Genomic DNA, 20,736 nt, shown 5'->3' with positions numbered 1-20,736 from the left:
CTTGTTTAAAAGAAAATGCTTAGCAGCTTTTTTTTTTTTACAGTTGCTTTAGGATTTTTTCATCATAAAATTGAGAACTTTATTCAGAAAAGTTTAGAAGTAATCACACTACGGTGCTGCTTGGATCTAGTTGCAAAAATGTTTAATTAAATGCTTACCCTTAATGCAAGGCATGTATCAAGTAGAAAGATTCTTGATTCAACAAACCTGTGGCTTGTTTCTAGAGTAATGTAGAATTATAACTTAATATTAAGTATTGTTCTAATTAGGAAACTCTTGCCACAGCCAAGTTAGATTTAATGGTGTTTATGGCTTCTGGGCCTACTTTGAGGACTAGTAAAAACACCAAGAAAAGGTAGAGTTTTATTGTTTGGAATTGATGACTTGAAAGTGGCTACAAAAGCATTCAATTAATTGGGAAAAGATAATAGCAAAGTGTTGGCAATTAAAGTAATGGAGTGTTGCTAAGAGGACACATCTTGCTTGCATTATGTCATTACACAGTTTCTGGACATTAAAATTGTTACTTTAAATGGGTTTGTGATTCGAGTAGAATTTGATTTGCTTGTGGGTCATTGAGCCAGATAAAGATTAAAGATACTACATAAAGCTTTATCCATTCAAGACGTTATATCCCTCAGTCCGAACATTGTTTTCAAGCTTGCAGAGTTGTTGAAATGTGTGATTCTCCAAGTTCCTTAGATTTAAATATTCCTGTCATGTAGTTGTTGCTGTGGACACTCTTGTTCATGAAAAAGAAAGACCCAAGTACTGTAATAGAGAAACAGGGATAGCCTTAATAGTAAATCATATTCACTGAACTTGATTGGTACTGGATTAGGCTTTGGCTGTCTAGAAAACCAAAGGACACAAATAGATTTTGATAGCAACCCTTATATGGTCATAAAGGACTTATATAATGCCATTTTCCTTGTTGGCCAGAAAAAAACATTGCAAAGTTCTAACTTTTCTAGGAAGCAAATTTGTTAAGTGTACCTATATGTAGAGTGGGGAAAAGAAACCTCATAGCAACGTGTTTATTTTGATGTCTCTCAATAGCTTATGCAATAGTTTCAGGAGGCAGGTGCCCCTAATTTTCACCAACAATTTGTCATTCTGTTCCAGTTATAATAATCTGTATCGGTTGCTTTCTGTATCATCCTGTTTTGTTGCAGGATAAGTGCTGATAAGGTAGTAGCCCCAACTATAATATGCAAAATTACTTGGTAGTCTCATTGTCAACATTACAGTTTTGAGCCACAAGCACTGCTAGCTGTGTAGTTTCAACTTTATGCCACATCCATGTGTAGGAAAACAGTTCATTCAACTATTTAACCCAGTATCCTGACTGACTAGCAGTTGGAGAGTTTGCTAGAAGTCCCAGTAATCTTATCAGGTTTGCATATAAATCTTTTTGTGGATAATTGTATGTGTTGGAATAAAAGTTTTATAGTTAAGCTTGTTTTATATAAACTCCTAAACATAATTGGGTCAGTATTTGAGAAGCGATTTCTAAGCCAAAATGAACATTGTAAAGTTGTTAAAATGGGATATTGAGGAGGTGCCCTCTAGGGTGCTGGCTTGTGTTAAAGGGCCCTTCCAAAGTGTCACCTTGTTGTGGTTGAGGGGGCTCACATGTGACTCCCTGGGGCCAGTGAGGGTTGCCTTAGCACGTACAACACCCATAGAGGAAGGACAAGGTAAACCCCCATAGGGATCTCATTTGGGTCAATGAACCTTCCCATGGAGTAGGAAGGTTCATTGACCCAAATGATGGGTCATGGAGGCACTGCTGTTGGTGGATGGTTGGGTGTCCAGGAGGTGGGGGGGGGGGGGGGAAAGAGGTCTTTACAGCAGTGTGGGAAAATGTGAGGCGGTAAGATTTCCGTTAAAAAGGGGCAGCACCATCGGCGACAACGCACCCCCTTCCTGGACTGGCCAGCGCTCGGCCTCCCTAGCCACTTACTTCCAAGGTACGTGGTATCCCTTGGGTCCAAGACACTTGAAATTTCAAGTAATGCTGTATGGGTACTGAACAGACTTCTCTTACCCAAGGCTAGTGGGGTACGCAACCAGGCTTACCAGAGTTGGATTGTGGTGGAAGGAGGGGCTCTGTAGCCCCAGCTACATTGGGCCCAGACCAAGCTGCTTCTGACTCTCCCAACTGACCCTCTGTTTCCTTCCTACCCCTGTGGCAGGATTGAGCCTCGAGCCCCCAGTGGCAACCACCTCATCACTGGGAGTGGCTCCATCTCTTGTGACAACTGCACCTTCTACTCCCCATTTTTACTGTGGGTGCTCAGTGCCGCCGCTACCACACTCCAACGTGCACGATTCCTTCCCGATTTACTACATTCCAGAATTTGTTTGATCCTGTTAAGTGGATTAAGTATTTTAATCTCAATCATGTTGATCCTGCATGTCCTGATGATTTATTCAGCCATAAACACCTAATGGGTTTATCTAATTAAAAGTGACCGTTGTCACTTAACCCCACCCATACTGGAACACGTGTAGTTGCAGCCACTTCTCACCAAGTGGCCAACTGCCTAGCTTAGACTGCAGTTAGGATCTCAAAAAAATGCCTGGTTAAATGTCAGCATTAACTGTCAGCATTGGCACAGTTATTCTCCCGCACCATGTTGCTACTGGTTGACATTGGGTCCACAGCTGTTCAATACCCTCCTGGCAAGCATTAGAAATATTGCTGGAACAAAGATGGATGTCTTTAAGAGGGACTTGGACAAGTTCTTGCAAGAAGTGTTGGACCAACCAGACTGTAGTGGATATGTGGGCTTGGAGGCTGCTCCAAGCAACAGCCTGTTGGACCAAGTTATCACAAGTTGAACCTGGCCCCAGGCTGGGCTCGAGGAGTAGAACAACTCTAGAAAAACACTTCAGGTAGTGGTGATTGAGAACTCGGACTGCCATGAGGATATTAAATACAACCCCGAGGTCCAAGGCCATTCTATCCTCCAAATTAATACGTTCACTCGACCCTTCGTGGTGGTCATCATTAGCCTCTTCGCATAGTAAAAAATAGTAAAAATCACTTGTTTTTTTTTACTATCTGTGAAGACTGCAACAGAGTGGGAGCATGAAGAAAAGTGTGCAAGGAGAAGGTAGGAGGGGTAGAAGCCTTTGCCATGTGGGTCAAGGTTTTGCAAAATTTAAGAAGTGGGACCCTCCACAGGGGCAAGGATGGAATGGCACTAGGAGAAATATTGGTACTGTAACACGAACCGAGAGAATCTTGCAAGCACGACTACCGTACAGAAAAAGGAAGTTGATGAAAGGGATCAGGGCCCACAGGAGCAATGGGGGCAGCGCACCCTAAGCATGAATCAGAATGCCCCCAACCAAGAGCCCAAGTAATTGAGGATTCACAAATAGCCCAAGGCTAAGCACTCTGTTGAAGTTCAAGTATGCTTATTGAGACAATAAAATGCATCTCAAAGGGATAGAGTAGCTTAGAAATAGCCTATCCTCCAACCACTCCATCCCGTTGGCCTGGCATCTTGGGTCACTGGGACAGCACTAATGAGCACTCAGGTGAAGAAAACCGTGAGTACAAGTGCTTGAAGTGCAAAACCACCCAAGCCCACAGAACAGTCTTATGAAGCAAGCACTACAATAAAAAGGATGAAACCCTAGCAAATGGCCCCCACAGGAGAGTCCAAAGGATGGGCAGCTGAAAGCAGAAGGGTTTGCTGTGAAAACTAATTATCAACAGCACTACAGGATGTTGATACAACCACATAACTGTCCCAGGAAAGCTGGCACTGGGCCAGAGCCAGTGCCATCTGGTGATGGCTATTGGTACTATGGTTCACTCAAAAATATAGTAATTCAAACCCAAATAGTTTCATTTGAATAGTTTGCAGAGTTTAGTGGTTTTAAGGTTTCATTGTCTGTGCAGTTGTCAGTAAAACTTTGTTGACTTTCAGGATGCTTTCCCAGTGGGTTGGGTTATTGTCACTCCCTACATCTCTGAGGGGAACAGGTTTTGGCTTTGGTCCCCAGCAGGCCAAACAGAACTCCTGCTACTGATGTGACCCAATAGTTTGGATCAATCTCTGCAAAATAACTTCATGTAACCACCAAGGGGCTTCCCCAGAAAATCAAGATGCAACTTATGTTACCACACCTGTCTGAGGGGCCTGACAGCTGAATGGACAGCGCTTCAGATTCGTAGTCCTGAGGTTCCGGGTTCGATCCCCAGTGGAGGTGGAAAGATATGGGGTAGAGTTTCATTCACCCAGATGCCTGTTACCTAACAGTAAGTAGGTACCTGGGAGTTAGACAGCTGCTACGGGCTGCTTCCTGGGGGTGTGTAACAAAAAGGAAGCCTGTCAAGGACCGGGCCGCGGGGACGCTAGGTCCCGAAATCATCTCGAGATAATACTGTACCCGAATGAAGTGACCAAAATAAACAAAAACCCTAATATTTCACATCTCTCGCTATACTGTTACGGTAGGAGGCAATGAGCAGCCCATTTAATTCCTTTGGGCAATTTGATTCGCCTTCTTTTGATAATTTAGAAGCTATGCATACAATTCAGAGGAAATTATTTTCAAAAAAAAGTACTGCATTTCATACCCAGGTACCTTATAGCTTGATTACTGTAACATGCACTCGGACAATGTTTACTTCCAAATATTTAAGTTGCATGATGGTTTAATGATAACCATTTCATGATTGGAGACCTTTCTAGTCATGATCTGACAAATTCAATGAAAATAAAACTAGTTTACATTTTATTTATACTATTTATATGTACAATACTTTATACAAATTGCTTACTTAGGCTGAGGGTATTTCTTCAAAAGTACATTAAGTTGCTTGTGGGAAAGATTCTTCTCACCAGGTACGAGAAGCCCTTGTCTTTCCTGAGCGTTCTTCATCCTTTGTGAATGCTAAGAAGAAAGTCAAAGAAAAAGATTATATTTTTTTTACAATGGTATTGGTACATAAAAATACTCTCCTTGAACCTGTTGATGTAATTCACTCAACTTCACTAACTTACATATATTGATATCATTAACACAATTTTCTGAATATACAGCACGATGGCTTTATAACACTGTCTGCACTACAGAATATTTAAGTTTGAAGACATCATACAGGATGTCAAAACAAGATCAGATTAATTGCATTGAGCAGATTAGTTTGTCAGATTCACAGAGGATGTTAGCGAGGGACATAAGACTCAAAAGTACAGTGGGAAAGCAAAATTATCCAGAAAATAAGGAACATTCTACGAGGATATGATTGACTATAACAATGCAGTTCTGACAGTACGGTGAAGGTCTGTTAAGTGCTCAGGAGTTAATACTGTGTGGCTATTAAATAACTTAATCAGAGACTTTTACAGTAAGAAGTGGAAGGCCACATTTGATAATGCAATACTGTACATAATTTGTTACTTGTTGTAGATAACCATCTGTGGAAACTTATTCCACTTTGTATTAATTTACTTATTTAGTATTACTGTATTAAATATAAATCAAATTTCTTGATTATTATTAAATATGAGAATCCACTGGTACATAAATCATGTGCTACAGGGTCCACACATCTCTCGAATCATTTATTAAAGACTCCAAATTGTGGTGATAAATTAAGATAGTTATTCAGGATTGTTCATCACCAAATTAATGACAGATTTTACAATACCAATTATGCCTATCACCATGAAAATTAACGTGTGTTCAACATTCCATAAAATATAATTCTGAAAATGATTTTAAGAGTTTATTATAAATTCTAGTGTTATTCCAAAGATGCCAGTCAATAGCTAGGCTACGAAACAAAATTGAAAACAGAAGATCTCCTTTATATGAACATCCATTAAATGAACACACGTCCATCCAAACAGCCTCTAAGTCCCCTTTCATCCATCATTCTCCAACCAAACTCATTCCGCCATCTCCAGTATTACAAGCAGCTCTAAAACGTTCACACAATGACCACAAGGTGGCATAGGATGGTATAAAAATGTCAGCATGGCCCAATGGGGGGAAAGATGGGATATGGTCAAACCATACACTAGACTGTCCGATAACGTGATTGTCAAAACCCTAAATATCATTAGTTTAGAGTGTATTACCTTAAATTATGCTGTGTTAGGCTTGGCTGGGTTCCTCCTCCGTGGAAACTAACTACCCACGGAGGAGGAAAACAGATGTTAAATCACCATGAAAGAGGAAGAATTTAAGGATTCAAAACGAAGAGGAGACACCACAAGAAAGACAACACTTGGAACAGAGGACTAAGGAAAGATGATGAACACACGAGGCAGCCCCCAAAGCAGAATCAGTAGTATGAATGTAGTGGCAGACAGCCTACACTAAACACAACACACAATGCTTCTCCAGCCGAACCGTCCCCCCCCCCCCCCCCGTAATCCAACTGACTCTGTCTTCACCAGAAAAGAAGCTAGAGACAGCTAAATAGAACACCCACCAGGGCCAAAGAACAAAATGCCCTACCTCCAGAGGAAAGCAGGAGTGCCCCAAAAACAACAAAAACAAAGTAAATAAACAATCACAGACCAAAGGGGACACCATAAACTGAGAGGAAGAAACGCAAGAACGTGACCCAAAGTCCAAGCAGACTCAGGTAGTGAGAAAAAAAAAGAAGGGGGAGCATCCCCCCACTCAGAAACCAAAGAACAACAACGAAGGGAAAGCAAGTGGCAAAAGGAGTGCCACAAAACTACAAACTGTCGCTAAGAAGAGGAATGCAGGTGGGAAACCAAAGAACCACCTGTTCCATGTAAAGATGGTGAGAAACATACATAAAAAACACCATATGCAAAGACCGGAGGAGAAAGTCGACTCAGTGAAGTACAGTACATGCCCAAAGAAATGGCGATAACATGATGTATCGATGAGAAAATCAGGAGCAACCATGAGGATGATTCGAACCTGTGCTCTGGATATTCCCAAGCAATGCAATCTGAAATTCAAATGAATCCTCTAGGGAGTCCAGTGGCTTCCAACTAAAGCCTAATCAAGGTTTCATGCATTGCCCCCATGCACTCTGGTCATAGTCTAGGAATTCTAAGAGGATTCAGTTGAATCCCAAGTGGTAGTGCTCTTAACCATGTGGTGGTGTAGTGGTCTAAGGCGTTTGCTTGTGAGTACCAAGAGCATAGCTTCGCATCCTCCTCATTTTTTTACAGATTTTATCCTACTGATACATAACATTAATGTGATTTCTTTGTGCAGCTGAAGAGAAGTATTGGAGGTAAAACTCCTAGACTATGACCAGAGTGCATGGGGTAATGCATGAAACCCTGATTAGGCTTTAGTTGGAAGCCTCTGGACCCCTAGAGGATTCATCTGAATTTCAGGTTACATTGCTTTTGACCATGTTGTGGGGCAGTGGTCTGAGGCATTTTCTTGGGAGTACCCAGAGCATAGGTTTGAATCCTCCTCACTGAGTCCGTACTGTGAGGCAGACGAAGGAGAGGAGACCAAAGACCCTGACTAGCTTGGCGAGTGCTGGTCACAAAACCCTAACACAGAGCTGAGGCATCAGTGATGACGTCGAGTGAGGGGCAGAGGTAGACACCATGGAACTCGACCCTAAAAAGCCCCAAGAGAAAGCCGGCAAAGAACCAATGAGGCCTGCACCCAACTATCACAGTGGCAGTGAAAGGGGCTGCCCCAGAGATACCAGACAGCTCCCAAAGCCAAACCCCTACCCATAGGAAACTGTTGGAAGAAATGTTCAGGCACCCACACAACTGCATGAGCAATCATTGGGTCACCAGGGGCCAACTTGACACCAACAGATGGTGGTGCTACTGCAGTCGGGTCAAGGCCGCCAGAGGCAGGGAAAGTGACGCTAACCGCGAGTTCAAAACGAGGCCCAGTCGAGACTGAACCTGGGACGGAACCAAATGGAACTTCCATTAGCTCACCAGGAATCTGAATCCAGCAAGCTGGGAAAGAACCAGAACCTTGGCTAGACACATTGACTGATTAGGAGTCAACACCAGCCAGTCATTGAGATAAGCCAAAAGAAATATCAACAACCGAAGACGAGCCACAACGACTCGAGCAAAGCATGTGAATAAGTGTAGAGCTAGATGCAGAAAAAACAGGAGAACCTGAGAGCAGTAAGCCTGTTGCTCCACCACAAAACCTAACTAATCCCTGAACCCAGTATGGACAGGGACGTGCCAATACATGTCCTGCAGGACCAGGAAAATCACCCAAGTGAAAGTGGTCATCTGGAAGGAGGGGGCAAGGAAAGTACTGGGTCAGCCAAACAAAATTTAGGTTGAATCAAAGGTCCAGCAAATCCTGTGTCAGGACTGGGAAAGGTAAAAACCTCCACCAAAGTGACAAAGTTTGTCCCAACAAAGACAGAAACAACCCACTTCAAGATGACCTGACACTGGCTAGAAGAGGATGCTTGCCCAGAAAGATCTAAACCCCCAGAAGGGGAAAGAACTGACCAATTCTACCGCAGGCCATGGAAAATGACTCTTAAAGCCCACAGATCATGGTACCAAGAGTCAGCAAACTGGGGAAGTCGCATCCCCACCATCCCATGAAAGGGACAAACTGCAAAAGGCCCAGTGTGAAGGGAAGCACTTGCAACCCTTCATCTGACTAGCCTACCTCAACCAACAGCAGGTGATGCCCAAGCCCCATCTAACTGACTCGAAGAAAAAGGAGAGGATGACAGGGAAGCAAGGGCACAAGCCAAATCCATAGAGTGGGCCAACACAGCCTGTCGATATGCAAGTTGGGCAGCAAAGAATGTGGCTGTAGCCTTCCTGAGCAAGCGGGCATATAGCTTGGCCAGCACAACCAACGCACCCAGAGCCGAGGTTAAGAACCCAGCAAGTGGCCTTTTCCTGCTGAGCATATTAACACCCATCATTAGCCAACAAGGATGTAGCTCAAGGAGACCCAGAAAATGCACAACAGAACTCAAATGTAGATAGGTATGAAGGCCATTAACCACAAGTGACACTGATGACAAGAGAACCTGGACATGGAGCTGCACAAGATGCACATCCATCCACCACAAGCGCCACTGACAAGAGAACCTGGACATGGAGCTGCACAAGACCCACATCCCGAGAATGAGCAAGAGTAAACAGGCAAACATGGAAGGGCACAAAACAAGGAGCCCTCCAGTAAACACCTGCAACATGGTCGACACCTCATGCCACCTAAGTGTGCAGATATGACAAAACGGTATCAAGCACCAAATCAAAATGAGGGACTGTCTGCCAGCCAGGAAGACCCACACATCAAAGAGGAAGGGCCCAGTAATAAGGTGAAATCGGGTCTCGCAGGAGGTACGTAAAAAATAAGGGCCACCCGAGCCGCCGCAGGTGGGACCAGAGAGGCAGGAAACTTCCGGATAAACCCTGACAGGCTCAAAGGCACACGGAACTGAATCCCTGGTGGGAGCTGCACACAAACCATACATATAGAGGGAGGAAGGATAAGAAATCCTCTTCCCCTGCAAAAGGAGTCCATTCTCAGAGGAAATCAGGAACCACATAGTCAAAAAACAAGATCCAAGGGGGCACAAACCCGATTCCTTCCAAGCCCTGTAAGCTGCAGTTGGGGACCCAGGGCAGAGCCTATGTCTTCGCCCACCACCCAGGAGAGACAAGCAAAGTCAAAGGGAGAGGTTTCAAAGGAAAACCCAGAAGGGACCAGGTGGGACCAACCTGGGACCCAGGTGGGACCAACAGGCTCACCTGCCTCTTCATCCAAGTTTGAAGGGGTAACCCCCAATGGTGACTGAGCCACATCATAAACTAAACCCTGTCCCAATCCAGAAACCGTCAGATGCCCGAACCTTCAGGCCAGAAGCAGGGGGTGAAGGAAGTAGAGAAAGTGTGAAACACACCCATAGGTGTATTGATGAAAACAACGAAGTTCACCAATAAATTCCCAATCTGAGTCCCTAAACACCAAATGGGGCAGCTCTGGGACATCCAACCAGGAACACAACACATACCACAGCAATCTAAAATAACAAAAAAAAGTTAAAATGGTCGCTGTCTGGTAAGCCCAAACCTGATCAAGTGGGACAATAAGAGAGTCGCATGGGGAGAGAAATCCCACAGGATCCAGGTTCAAAGGTGTTAGTGACCCAACAGGCAGCATGGTGGAGGGCAGAATGAATTAATGTCACCACATGGAACAGATGACGAGCAACCCTGAAACTCTCACAGAGCGAGAGCAGGTTCAGGGTCAGGGGGAATATCCATAGGACCACAAAACCCGCAAGGGATTTCCAGGACCTGAAAAGGTAAACTCAAGCAGGACACCCAGGCACTGGGATGGCTATGCCGGTCCTAAAAGTAAGCCGACACAGCCTGAGTCACATGGCTATGAGGGCCAGCCTCAGCAGGATGAGCGAAGTGTGAACCACCAGTGTATCCTGCCAGCCAAAGTTGCTCACAACCTGAGTTAATTACTATTACATTTGTTTTATGCAGGAATCCCTCCTTCCAACCAAGGAAGGAAGAAAGGCTGGATGAAAGGAATATCCAGATGCCGCGGCAGGACAAGCAGGCTCAGCTGACTATGCCAGAATCAGAAAGGGCTACCCTGGGGGTAGAGTTCTATTCCCGCCTGGCCCGCAACTTGGTCCAACAGGCTGTTGCTTGGAGCAGCCAGCTCCAAACAACTAGTGGATCCATCCTATCATTTTCCCGACTGCCACTTTATTTGCTAGGTTATGTTCACTAAATGTCAGATCGTAAGACATCATAATTCCCAGATCTTTCACATGGTGCTTTCCTTCTATAAGTATGACTGATTGTGTCCTGTACTCTGTTTCATTTACGTTGCTCACTTCCACCATATAAAAAGTACCTGGAACTTATCTCAATTAAATATGTTACTTTTTGTTGTCCAATCAAAGACTTTATTAATATTGGCTTGTTGTTTTTCAGTGTCTTCTACAGAGGAAATTTTCATGCTGATTTTTCTATCATCTGCAAAGGATGACATAAAGCTGTGACTAGTAATTTTTTCTATTTCCAAGATAAGGATGAGAAAGAGGATTGTACCCCCAAGGACTGTGCCCTGGGGTACAAAGCTTTTCACTGCCCTTGGACTTGATATTATTTGATTAACTGTTACTCTTTGCATTTTGTTTGACAAAGTTGAAAATCCAATGCCCCACTTTACCCGTTACAGTATTCCTACTGATCTCATTTAATGGGCTATCTGGTTGATACCTGGTTGATACCTAGTTGATGGGGTTTTGGGAGTTCTTCTACTCCCCAAGCCCGGCCCGAGGCCAGGCTCGACTTGTGAGAGTTTGTTCCACCAGGCTGTTGCTTGGAGCAGCCCGCAGGGCCACATACCCACCACAGCCCAGCTGATCCGGAACTTCTCTTAGAAAACCGTCCAGTTTTCTCTTGAAGATGTCCACGGTTGTTCCGGCAATATTTCTTATAGTCGCTGGGAGAACGTTGAACAACCGCGGACCTCTGATGTTTATACAGTGCTCTCTGATTGTGCCTATGGCACCTCTGCTCTTCACTGGTTCAATCTTGCATTTTCTTCCATATCGTTCACTCCAGTACGTTGTTATAATTATTATATCACTCCATGCTCACATGTATCAAATGCCTTCGCAAAGTCTGTGTCTACAACATCTGCATTTTGTTTTTCTTTTGATGCTTGTATGATTTTGTCATAGTGGTTGTATAACTGTGAAAGACAGGATCTTCCTGCTCTGATCCATGTTGACCTAGATTGTGAAGTTCATTGTTTACCATAAAACTGGAGATTTGAGTTGTAATCACTCTTTTAAAAACTTTAATTGTGTGTGGCATTAGTGTAACTGGTCTATATTTTTTTGCCAAAGCATTACTACCTCCCTTGTGTAGTGGAGCTACATCTCCTGATTTAAATGCTTCTGGTATCTCCTCTGTATCGAGGCTCTTTCTCCATATTACACTGAGCGCTTGCACTTTTGGCAAGCGCTCAGTGTACTTACTTTACATTTCTTTATGAATATTGAATTCCATGAGTCAGGACCCATTCTTGAGGTTATCTTGAGATGATTTCGGGGCTTTAGTGTCCCCGCGGCCCGGTCCTCGACCAGGCCTCCACTCCCAGGACAGATGACTAACACCCAGGTACTTATTTTACTGCTAGGTAACAGGGGCATAGGGTGAAAGAAACTCTGCCCATTGTTTCTCGCTGGCGCCTGGGATCGAACCCAGGACCACAGGATCACAAGTCCAGCGTGCTGTCCTCTCATTCATAAAGATGCTGTCTGGATCTTCAACTTTTGTTGTTTATTGGGCAGCTAAACATAGCCTCCTACTGGCCTTTACGATTTTGCTAATTTCTTTATTATCCTGTGTACAATCCTTCAGTTGTAAGTATAGGTCCTATACTGATGGAGTTTTATATTTTGATTTTGCATATATGAAAATATATTCGGGGATTTCTTTATTTCTTGTACAGCTTTCTGTTCCAATTCCTCAGACTGGTATGATTGCTTCGGCATCTGCTCTATTTCTTCTATCTCCCTGTTCAGATTTATTTTTCTTTCTTGTGAAGTCGTGTTTTCTTTGTGTTTTGAAAGTTAAACCCTGTCCCACCCTGGAAACCCTCATATGTCACTGGGCCAGAATCAGGTATGAGGGAAGAACTACATTACAGCTCATACATTTTGATAAATTCAAACCTGTTAATTTTTTTATGTTCCCAGTAAAAAACCAAGGTTGAATGTAATGAAACTGCAGGTTCTGGGGAGCCCCAGAGGCTCCCTGACACCCTCCCTTTCCCAGACCGGCATGTGTTTTCAGCATAGAACTGATGCTGGTGAGCCCAGCTGACTCGGGCAGGCTCCCTCCTCCCCACAAACAAGAAAAAAGGTGAAGCAAATTAGCAGGGGGCTAGTTTCACAAACGTTTGTTTTCATTGTTGGGGAGTTCTTTTGGCAATTTTTGTGCTGCAGTGTTATTTTTGACCATGCAGTGGTCTGTTCTGATTTGATTATCTTTCTGGGTGCCTTCCCTAGGTGGTGGCAAGATGATAACCTTTAAATGTAAAGTGTTCATAAGCCATCACTCCCTGCACCTCTCTTAAGAGGGGACAGGTTCTGGTTCATGGTTCCTGGTAGGCAAACAGAACTCCACAACCGATGGCACTATGTAGTATGGCATGTTAGTGTTATAGCTTCAGGAAGCTGATAGGGTTCCCTTCAGAAAAGTTGGATAACTGATGGGGTGGGCCCCATGTTATGATGCAGATTACCAAGCGTATAGCAAACAGATATACCAAAAAATAAAGTGCTATTTTACATTGCTGTGGCAAAGCTGAAATATATTATGACAAATTACTGTAGTAGTACAAAGAAGAAAAACAAAAGTTAATATATTTACCATGAACTCCTTATGACAACTTTGAAAGCTTTCAATTTCTTTTGAGCAAAATGCTTGAGTGAATTCATTTTTTTTCATACAAGCAAACAGAATGGACATCTCCTGAAGACAAGCAACATCTGCAATTAGAAATACTGTATAGTATACGATACAAAGACACTAAACATAATATTGATTAACAGAGAACACCATTGTGCAGATTGCTTTCTGTCTGCCTTTCAGGAAATCAGCGTAAAGCTGAAGTGTAAATCAAACTTAAAAGAAACAGAATTGTACAATATAGGGGAAAATTACAATTCACTCCACAGACCTTAAGTTCTCTTTTCACCCCTTCCAACTAAGTAACTATCAAAAGAAGACACCAAGCCAGGAAGATTATTCAGCATTATTTGTGTTACAGAATAATAAAAAAAGACCTAAATGTCACTCAGGATGCCAATACTAAACCAAAAAAATCCAATATGAGCAATGTCAAAGGTATCTAATTCACCAAAGATATCATTGAGGGACAAGTGACTTAAGGAAACATTGAGACATGAAAAATTAAGATCCTGAAAATCAGGATCAAGCAGTTCAAACAATAAGCAGCAGACCTTTGTTCCATAAGTTAAGCATGTGTGACTGTTGTGCAACCTAGCCAGAGTTGTTCCCACTGCCTATTATGGTACCAGGAGGAAGGCCAATGAGCAAGTTACAAGCCTAATAGTAGGAAGTTTGTTATCCGAAATACCTGAACACCTATCATGCCAATAGTCAAGAATCGTATTAAGATTGGGTAGAAATTTAAATAAGAAAAGCCTTTTTTTGGGAGATGAGACAGGCATGAATGGCCTCCTTAACAGTATGTTGTTGTTGTTATAGATTCAGCTACTCAAAACAAAAGTACCATGTTCTAAGTATGGTGAGCCCGTAGTGGACTCCCTTAGCAGCAGTATCTGCAAGTTTATTAGAGAGAACACCAATATGGTTGGGGTACCAAGCAAAATTTGACTGTCTAAATTTAAGTAATATAGATGAAAAAAGACCATTATTGGATTTTGACCACCACAGAATGGGAAAAGTTAAAAGACTAGAGCCATGGGGTTACAGAAAAAATCAACCATAATAACAAAAGAATGTTGGGTCATAAAAAGCAATTGGTGGGAGTTTACAAAATTGCACAAGCTTAATCATGAAGATGCTAGTCTCCAGAGGAAGGTAACACACATTGGTTTGATCAGAAAAGACAAGAGCAACCAATACCATCAGCAGACTCTGACCTATCTGTGAACAAAGCTCTAGTATGTCAATGGCAAGAAATATGTTTAAGGAAAAAGCTTAGTGACAATACAGGTGTTGGCATATAAGCTCAATGCTGTGACCCCTGTAAATTGATTTTCAAACAGAAATACAATATAAGCTGTCAATTTCCAAACTTTTTTTTTGAGCTAAAGGCCCCCTTAGTTTCATAAACTCATTCCCTAAACCATATCCTATAAAAAAGTAGTAAAGACAGTTCCATAACTTAAGAATCAGATGAGTTCCAAAAGAGCTTCTGTAACTCTTTAACTAGATATTCCATAGATGATGTGCTATAAATAGGGGATGTGTTCCCAGACTATAAAAATCAACAAGCCAAAATGTAGGCCAGAAAACATGTTTTTTTATCTACATGATTATAAAACCCATGTAACCACCTACTACCATCCAAAGCCACAGATGTCAGAACACTGGTGCAATTCAAGATCAAGCCCAATAAAATCAGGACAGATGGATGGGGGGGGGGGGGCCTTTAACAAGCCGGTGGTGTCCTATCCTCATCAAGGCCACTAGAGTGTGTACACTCAGGTGAATTTCAGCATACTGTCTTTATATTTTTCACAAGGAAAATCATACTAAACTACATTCATTTGCATTATTTACATTTAAGTAAATTCTTCCATACCATATAAATTCTATAAATTCTTTATACAGGTACTGTACAAGTATTGTGTAATTACAATTAACATGTCAAGAACCCAATGTGTCTCTTCCGTAACTCTCGGCTCTAAACCAGCCTGGAACACAATACATTTAATTCTTACATAACAAATACAATTATTAGTCCAGTATAGTACTTATTGCACAAAGAAATCCCATTAGCATGATGTATCAATAAGAAAATCAGAAGGAGCTATGAGGAGGATTCGAACCTATGCTCTGGGTACTCCTTACCAAACACCTTAGACCATTATGCCATGACATGGTAAAAGCATTGCAACCTGGGATTCAACTGAATTCTCTAGGGATCCTGAGGCTTCCTAAGAAGCCTAATCAAGATTTCACACAATGAAACTACCTACTCACAGCTCCTGATTTTCTCACTGAAGCATCACTGTAATGTGATTTCTTTGTGCATTTGTAGAGAAGCATTTGAGGTAGAATTCCTAGACTACAAGCCAGAGTGCATGGGGGAGTTGTGTAAAACCTATGATTAGGTTTTAGTGGAAGCCTTAGGAACCTAAAAGGTTTCAGTCGAATCCCAGGTTGCAATGCTTTACCATGTCGTGGTGTAGTGGTCAAAGGCATTTGCTTGAGAGTACCCAGAGCATAGGTTCAAATGTTCATCAAGAATCCCACTGATTTTCTCATGCTATTTATTATTGTTTAATATGTTATTGTACTGTAGAATATATATTTTCACTTACTCTGCTGTCTATCATTCTTCCCAGATACATGATCTCTTAGAAACATTGGAAGGACATCGGTGAACGCGAAGGGTCTACGAGCAGGTCTTCTTCCATTTTTTGGTCGAACATTGTTAATATAATACAGCGAGGTGAATGAAATAGGTGTCAGTCTCATGTTAGCTACTGTACCTGAGAAACAAAAATATTTAAGCAATATTTAAAGTTACAAAACAATGGATTTATAAAAGTGATTTGTAATTTTTGACAGTGCACAAATACTTGTGAACTTGCACATAAATTTAACTGGCAATGTTTTAATCACATATTTGGAACCGAGAATATCCCAACTTTTGACAGACAGACAAGTTTGGACATGTCAATAAAAAAAAAAAAATTTCATCCATGTCTGAAGTCTTCCTGTCACCCCTTCAGCATGTTCCAGTTTCCAAAACCTCTGGTGTGGGACTCTCTGTCAAAAGCCTTTTTCAGGTCCAGATAGACACGTTTGCCTTTTTCCAAATATCTGCTAAGATTCCTGTAGACAAAGATGCCTGAAATATCAATTGGAGTAGGATCCTCAGCTCAATTGCACACACTCAACACCCAGGGTGAAACTCCATCTGGTTCAACAGCTTTAGTTCTTCCAAGCCCCTTCAATAAACTTTCCACTTCGTCTCTTGACACCTCTATGCACTCTATGGTGTTTTCTGGAATTGGCATTGGGTCTGGCTCTGAAATCCTAATATTTCACAAACACTTTGGAACTGTTCATTTAGAAGCATTTCTTTTATTTCATTTCCTTTCTTGTGCTACCCACTCACCAGTGGCTGAGCGGACAGCACGCTGGACTTGTGATCCTGTGGTCCCGGGTTCGATCACGGGCGCCGGCAAGAAACAATGGGCAGAGTTTCTTTCACCCTATGCCCCTGTTACCTAGCAGTAAAATAGGTACCTGGGTGTTAGTCAGCTGTCACGGGCTGCTTCCTGGGGGTGGAGGCCTGGTCGAGGACCGGGCCGTGGGGACACTAAAAAGTCCCAAAATCATCTCAAGATAACCTCAAGATAACCCACTCCCTCAATACTGTATATGTGCTTAAGTCATATATTTTCACTATTGTAATTACTATCATCTTATATCATGGTTGTTATGTTGAATGCAAATTTTACTACAATGTACCCAGAAATAATCCTCAAATTATGCTACAATGTACCCAGAAATCATCCTCAAATTATGCTACAATGTACCTGTTGATAATCTTCAAATTTTACCATAATGTTACCTACTAATTTTCTTCAAATTTTCTTACAATGTACCAATTAACATTTTTCACTTTTGCTACAAATTATCTACTTAAAATTATCTGTTCAATGAAGGACCTGCCAAAACACTATGCATGTTAGTGGCTTTACAAGAATGTAGAAACATCAATGCTATGTACTAATTTTGGGTAGTGGAACCCCAGGCACAGATACCATACGTGAGATTGACCTTCGACTCCATAGTGTTGCCATTTCAGGTTATTGTGCTTAACGGTGTCAAAAAAAACCTCGTGCAGGTCAACAAATAATCCTACAGAGTACTCTTTTTTGTCAAGAGTTAAGTGTATCGTGTCAAGCAAATTAATGAGAACATTGCTGGTGCTTTTACAAAGTCTTAAACCATTTTATATTTAGCTAGATAGGAGCAGAGTTGTTGGAGCATTAGTTTTTCACATATTTTGGATAAGGTGGGAAGGTAAATTCAGGATTGATATTCGTCTAAATTTGTTGGCTTCAGTGAGATCACCACTTTTATAGACTGGGATTATCTAGCAGTATTTTAGAATATCAGAAAAAGTTTGGATTTTCTTTTTTTTATATATGCAAGAGTTCTTACATTCTTGTACAGCCACTAGTACGCGTAGCGTTTCAGGCAAGTCCTTAATTCTATGTTCCCTAGAATACGACCCCCGCGAAGAATCGTTTTTACAACCTAGTACCCATTTTACTGATGACTTAAACAGAGGCTACAGTTAAGGATTTGCGTCCAGTAAATCCTCCCCGGCCAGGATACGAACTCGGAACAAAGCGCTCGCGGAACGCCAGGCGAGCGTCTTACCACTACGCCACGGAGACTGCAGTTCAAGTGATTTGTTGTAGAGTAATACTATGGTTGGAGCTAGACCTTGAGGTTGAATCTGCAGAACATCGAAGAGATATCAGAAATGTGTATTATAAAAACACATTGTGTCAAGAAAGCACTTTGTCATATATATTTATTTTTTCGGGGACAGAAAGACTACACATGTTTCCACACAAAATATCCATAAGCACTTGTATTCAAAGATTTTTTTGGCAAATAACAGGTTCATCCATTTTGTCCATAATGACCGAGGCTGTCGGCACCAACTACACTGTATCATCGTGTAGATCCACTGTCTTGCTCTAATTTTTTTAATTATCAGGGGAAAGCACCAAGCCATTACAACTATATAGCACTTGGATGGGTTCAGGATAAGGATTTGGGATGGGACGTGGGGGGGAAAGGAAGGAATGGTGCCCAACCACTTGGACGGTCGGGGATTGAACGCCGACCTGCATGAAGCTAGACCGTCGCTCTATTGTCCAGTCAAAGTGGTTGGGTTGCTCTAGTTTACCATCTTTGTAAACCTACCTAACCCTTTACCTAACACAACAGAATAAAAAAAATGCAAACAATATATGTACGAAACTCTAGTGTTTGAATTGGTCATAGCTATTATTCATTATTGTTGTGATGCTTACAGTATAGTGAGTGTATAGAACACAAAATACGAAACATTATTGTTAATGAGACTTATGAAGTGTACATTAGGGCAGGCATAAATAAGGCGACCGTCTCCCTTGGTTTACCCCCTTATTCCCTCCCTATAACGGAGAATATATATATCACTATTACTGTCACTTGTTACTCACTAAGAGGGGTGTGTGTGGCGTGTGCAGGAGCCTGCTGGTTCCTGGCTCTGGGGTTCCTGGCGGCTCTCACGGAGCTAAGGAACAACAAGGAGCGTGTTGGGGCCGGGTACGAGTCGCCCCACAACACACACACACACATTTTGACCATTTCGGACACAAAATTTGTACGTTTGGTATATAATATATAATTGATTATATATTTATTTGTTTATTTATATACAAGAAGGTACATTGGGTTTATAAGAATACAGGGCATTGAAGTTTTTACTTTCTTGTAAAGCCACTAGCACGCATAGCGTTTCGGGCAGATCCTTAATCTAACATATAATTTTGAGAAGGTAATTTCTAGAAAAAAAATTAAAAAAAAAAATGTTTACAGGTACATTGTAAGAAAGTATAAAAATACAGTTTAAGAAAGTATAAAAATACATTGTAAGAAAATATAAAAATGCAATTGTAAGAAAGTATAAAAAATACATTGTATAAGAAATTTGACAGAAACAAAGTAGGTACAGTAAAGTAAATTTAAGGGTTATCCACAGGTACATTGTAGCATAATTTGAGGATTATTGCAAGGTAATAAACTATGTGTATAACATGATATAAGATAACAGCAATGATTACAATGGTATAGTTGTATATGGCATAGGTACATATATTGAGGAATTGAAGCTTGGAGGGCTTGAAAAATTGCAGAATGAAGCCTTGAGGATAATCCTTGGGTGCCCTCGTACCACAAAGATACTTAATATAAGAAAGGAACTTAATATTCCGAGCGTTGTTAATCGTGTTACTGAAATTAACTGTCAAATTGGTATAAAAATGCTTAGGCTAACTCATCCTAACCCTTGCACAGAAGCCCTCCAGAATTTCTTTATTGAAGATCAGCATTGTTCCAAATGGATAACTAAAACTGGAACTCGACTCAGAATGAATCAGGTTCACAATTTGTACCAAGAGAAACAACAATGGCATTTTCCTGCACCGTAGGAGATTACACCCTTTCCAGTTTTAATCCCTCCCTTTCCACCCAAGAAGCAAATAAGAGATCAGCCCAAGCTTCGTCTTGAGGCAAAGATCAACGCCTTAAGCCATATTGATGCTCTGTCCACAGAGCATTCTCTCTCTCAAATCATATACACTGATGGTTCCCTACACCGCACCACGGGTGCAGCTGGAAGTGCCGTTGTTCTGACAATGGGCGATGGCTTGTACTTTGAGTGGGGAGTCCGTATAAACAACTGGGCCTCTACCCTTCAGACTGAAATATTTGCCTTGATCCGTGTAACTTGCACTGAAATGTGTACAAGTCTCCAAACTTGATACATTAATTGTAAAGGACTCGTTATCATCCTTAATTGCTCTCAACTCTTTAAGACATAACTAACATGCTCGTGTCCGAAGCTAGACACAAAAACAACAAAATTATTAAAGATGGTAACAGAGTCCATTTCATGTGGTATCCATCTCATGTTGGCCTCCGAATGCATGATAGAGCTGATAAGTTAGCCAAAGAATCTGCCTTTAAAGGAGCCGTTGAGTGCAACCTTGGATTGTCAATGAGCAATCTGAGAGCAGCAGTACGCCGAGAACTTCAACAAGATCTTGTAGATCTGAGGCAAAAGTGAAATCGACACCAGTAATTCCATCTATCATCATACTATCATGCAAGAGGAGCCACACGTCTATGGTTCATCCAATAAAATCAGCAGACTTCTAGATGTTACTACTGCTCGGCTTAGACTCGGTTACAAGTA

General features: G+C 41.7%; 1 protein-coding gene across 1 annotated transcript; it reads right to left on the bottom strand.

Annotated features, from left to right (window-relative positions):
* Nucleotides 1-4,750: 4,750 nt before the first annotated feature.
* On the bottom strand, nt 4,751-19,142 carry LOC123764044 (small ribosomal subunit protein mS37). The gene is made up of 4 exons (XM_045751527.2): nt 18,980-19,142; nt 16,064-16,234; nt 13,398-13,516; nt 4,751-4,917 (listed from the first exon to the last, which is right to left on the bottom strand). The coding sequence occupies exons 1-4, from the start codon at nt 19,125-19,127 to the stop codon at nt 4,801-4,803; spliced, it is 555 nt and encodes a 184-aa protein (XP_045607483.2). The 5' UTR covers nt 19,128-19,142; the 3' UTR covers nt 4,751-4,800.
* Nucleotides 19,143-20,736: the final 1,594 nt, after the last annotated feature.

Source organism: Procambarus clarkii, chromosome 23 (assembly GCF_040958095.1).
Source record: "Procambarus clarkii isolate CNS0578487 chromosome 23, FALCON_Pclarkii_2.0, whole genome shotgun sequence".
NCBI lineage: Eukaryota > Metazoa > Arthropoda > Malacostraca > Decapoda > Cambaridae > Procambarus > Procambarus clarkii.
Note: the sequence above shows the minus strand (reverse complement) of the source record. Positions and strands in the feature narration are given on the sequence as shown.

Excerpts from the sequence above, each read along its gene's own strand:
- LOC123764044 (XM_045751527.2), bottom strand. The coding sequence starts at position 19,127 with ATGGTCAAAATGTGTGTGTGTGTGTTGTGGGGCGACTCGTACCCGGCC. Across the intron at positions 13,517-16,063 it reads GAAGAATGATAGACAGCAGA|ATGTTGCTTGTCTTCAGGAG; the intron begins GTAAGTGAAAAT and ends TTCTAATTGCAG. Across the intron at positions 4,918-13,397 it reads GTTGTCATAAGGAGTTCATG|CATTCACAAAGGATGAAGAA; the intron begins GTAAATATATTA and ends CTTTCTTCTTAG.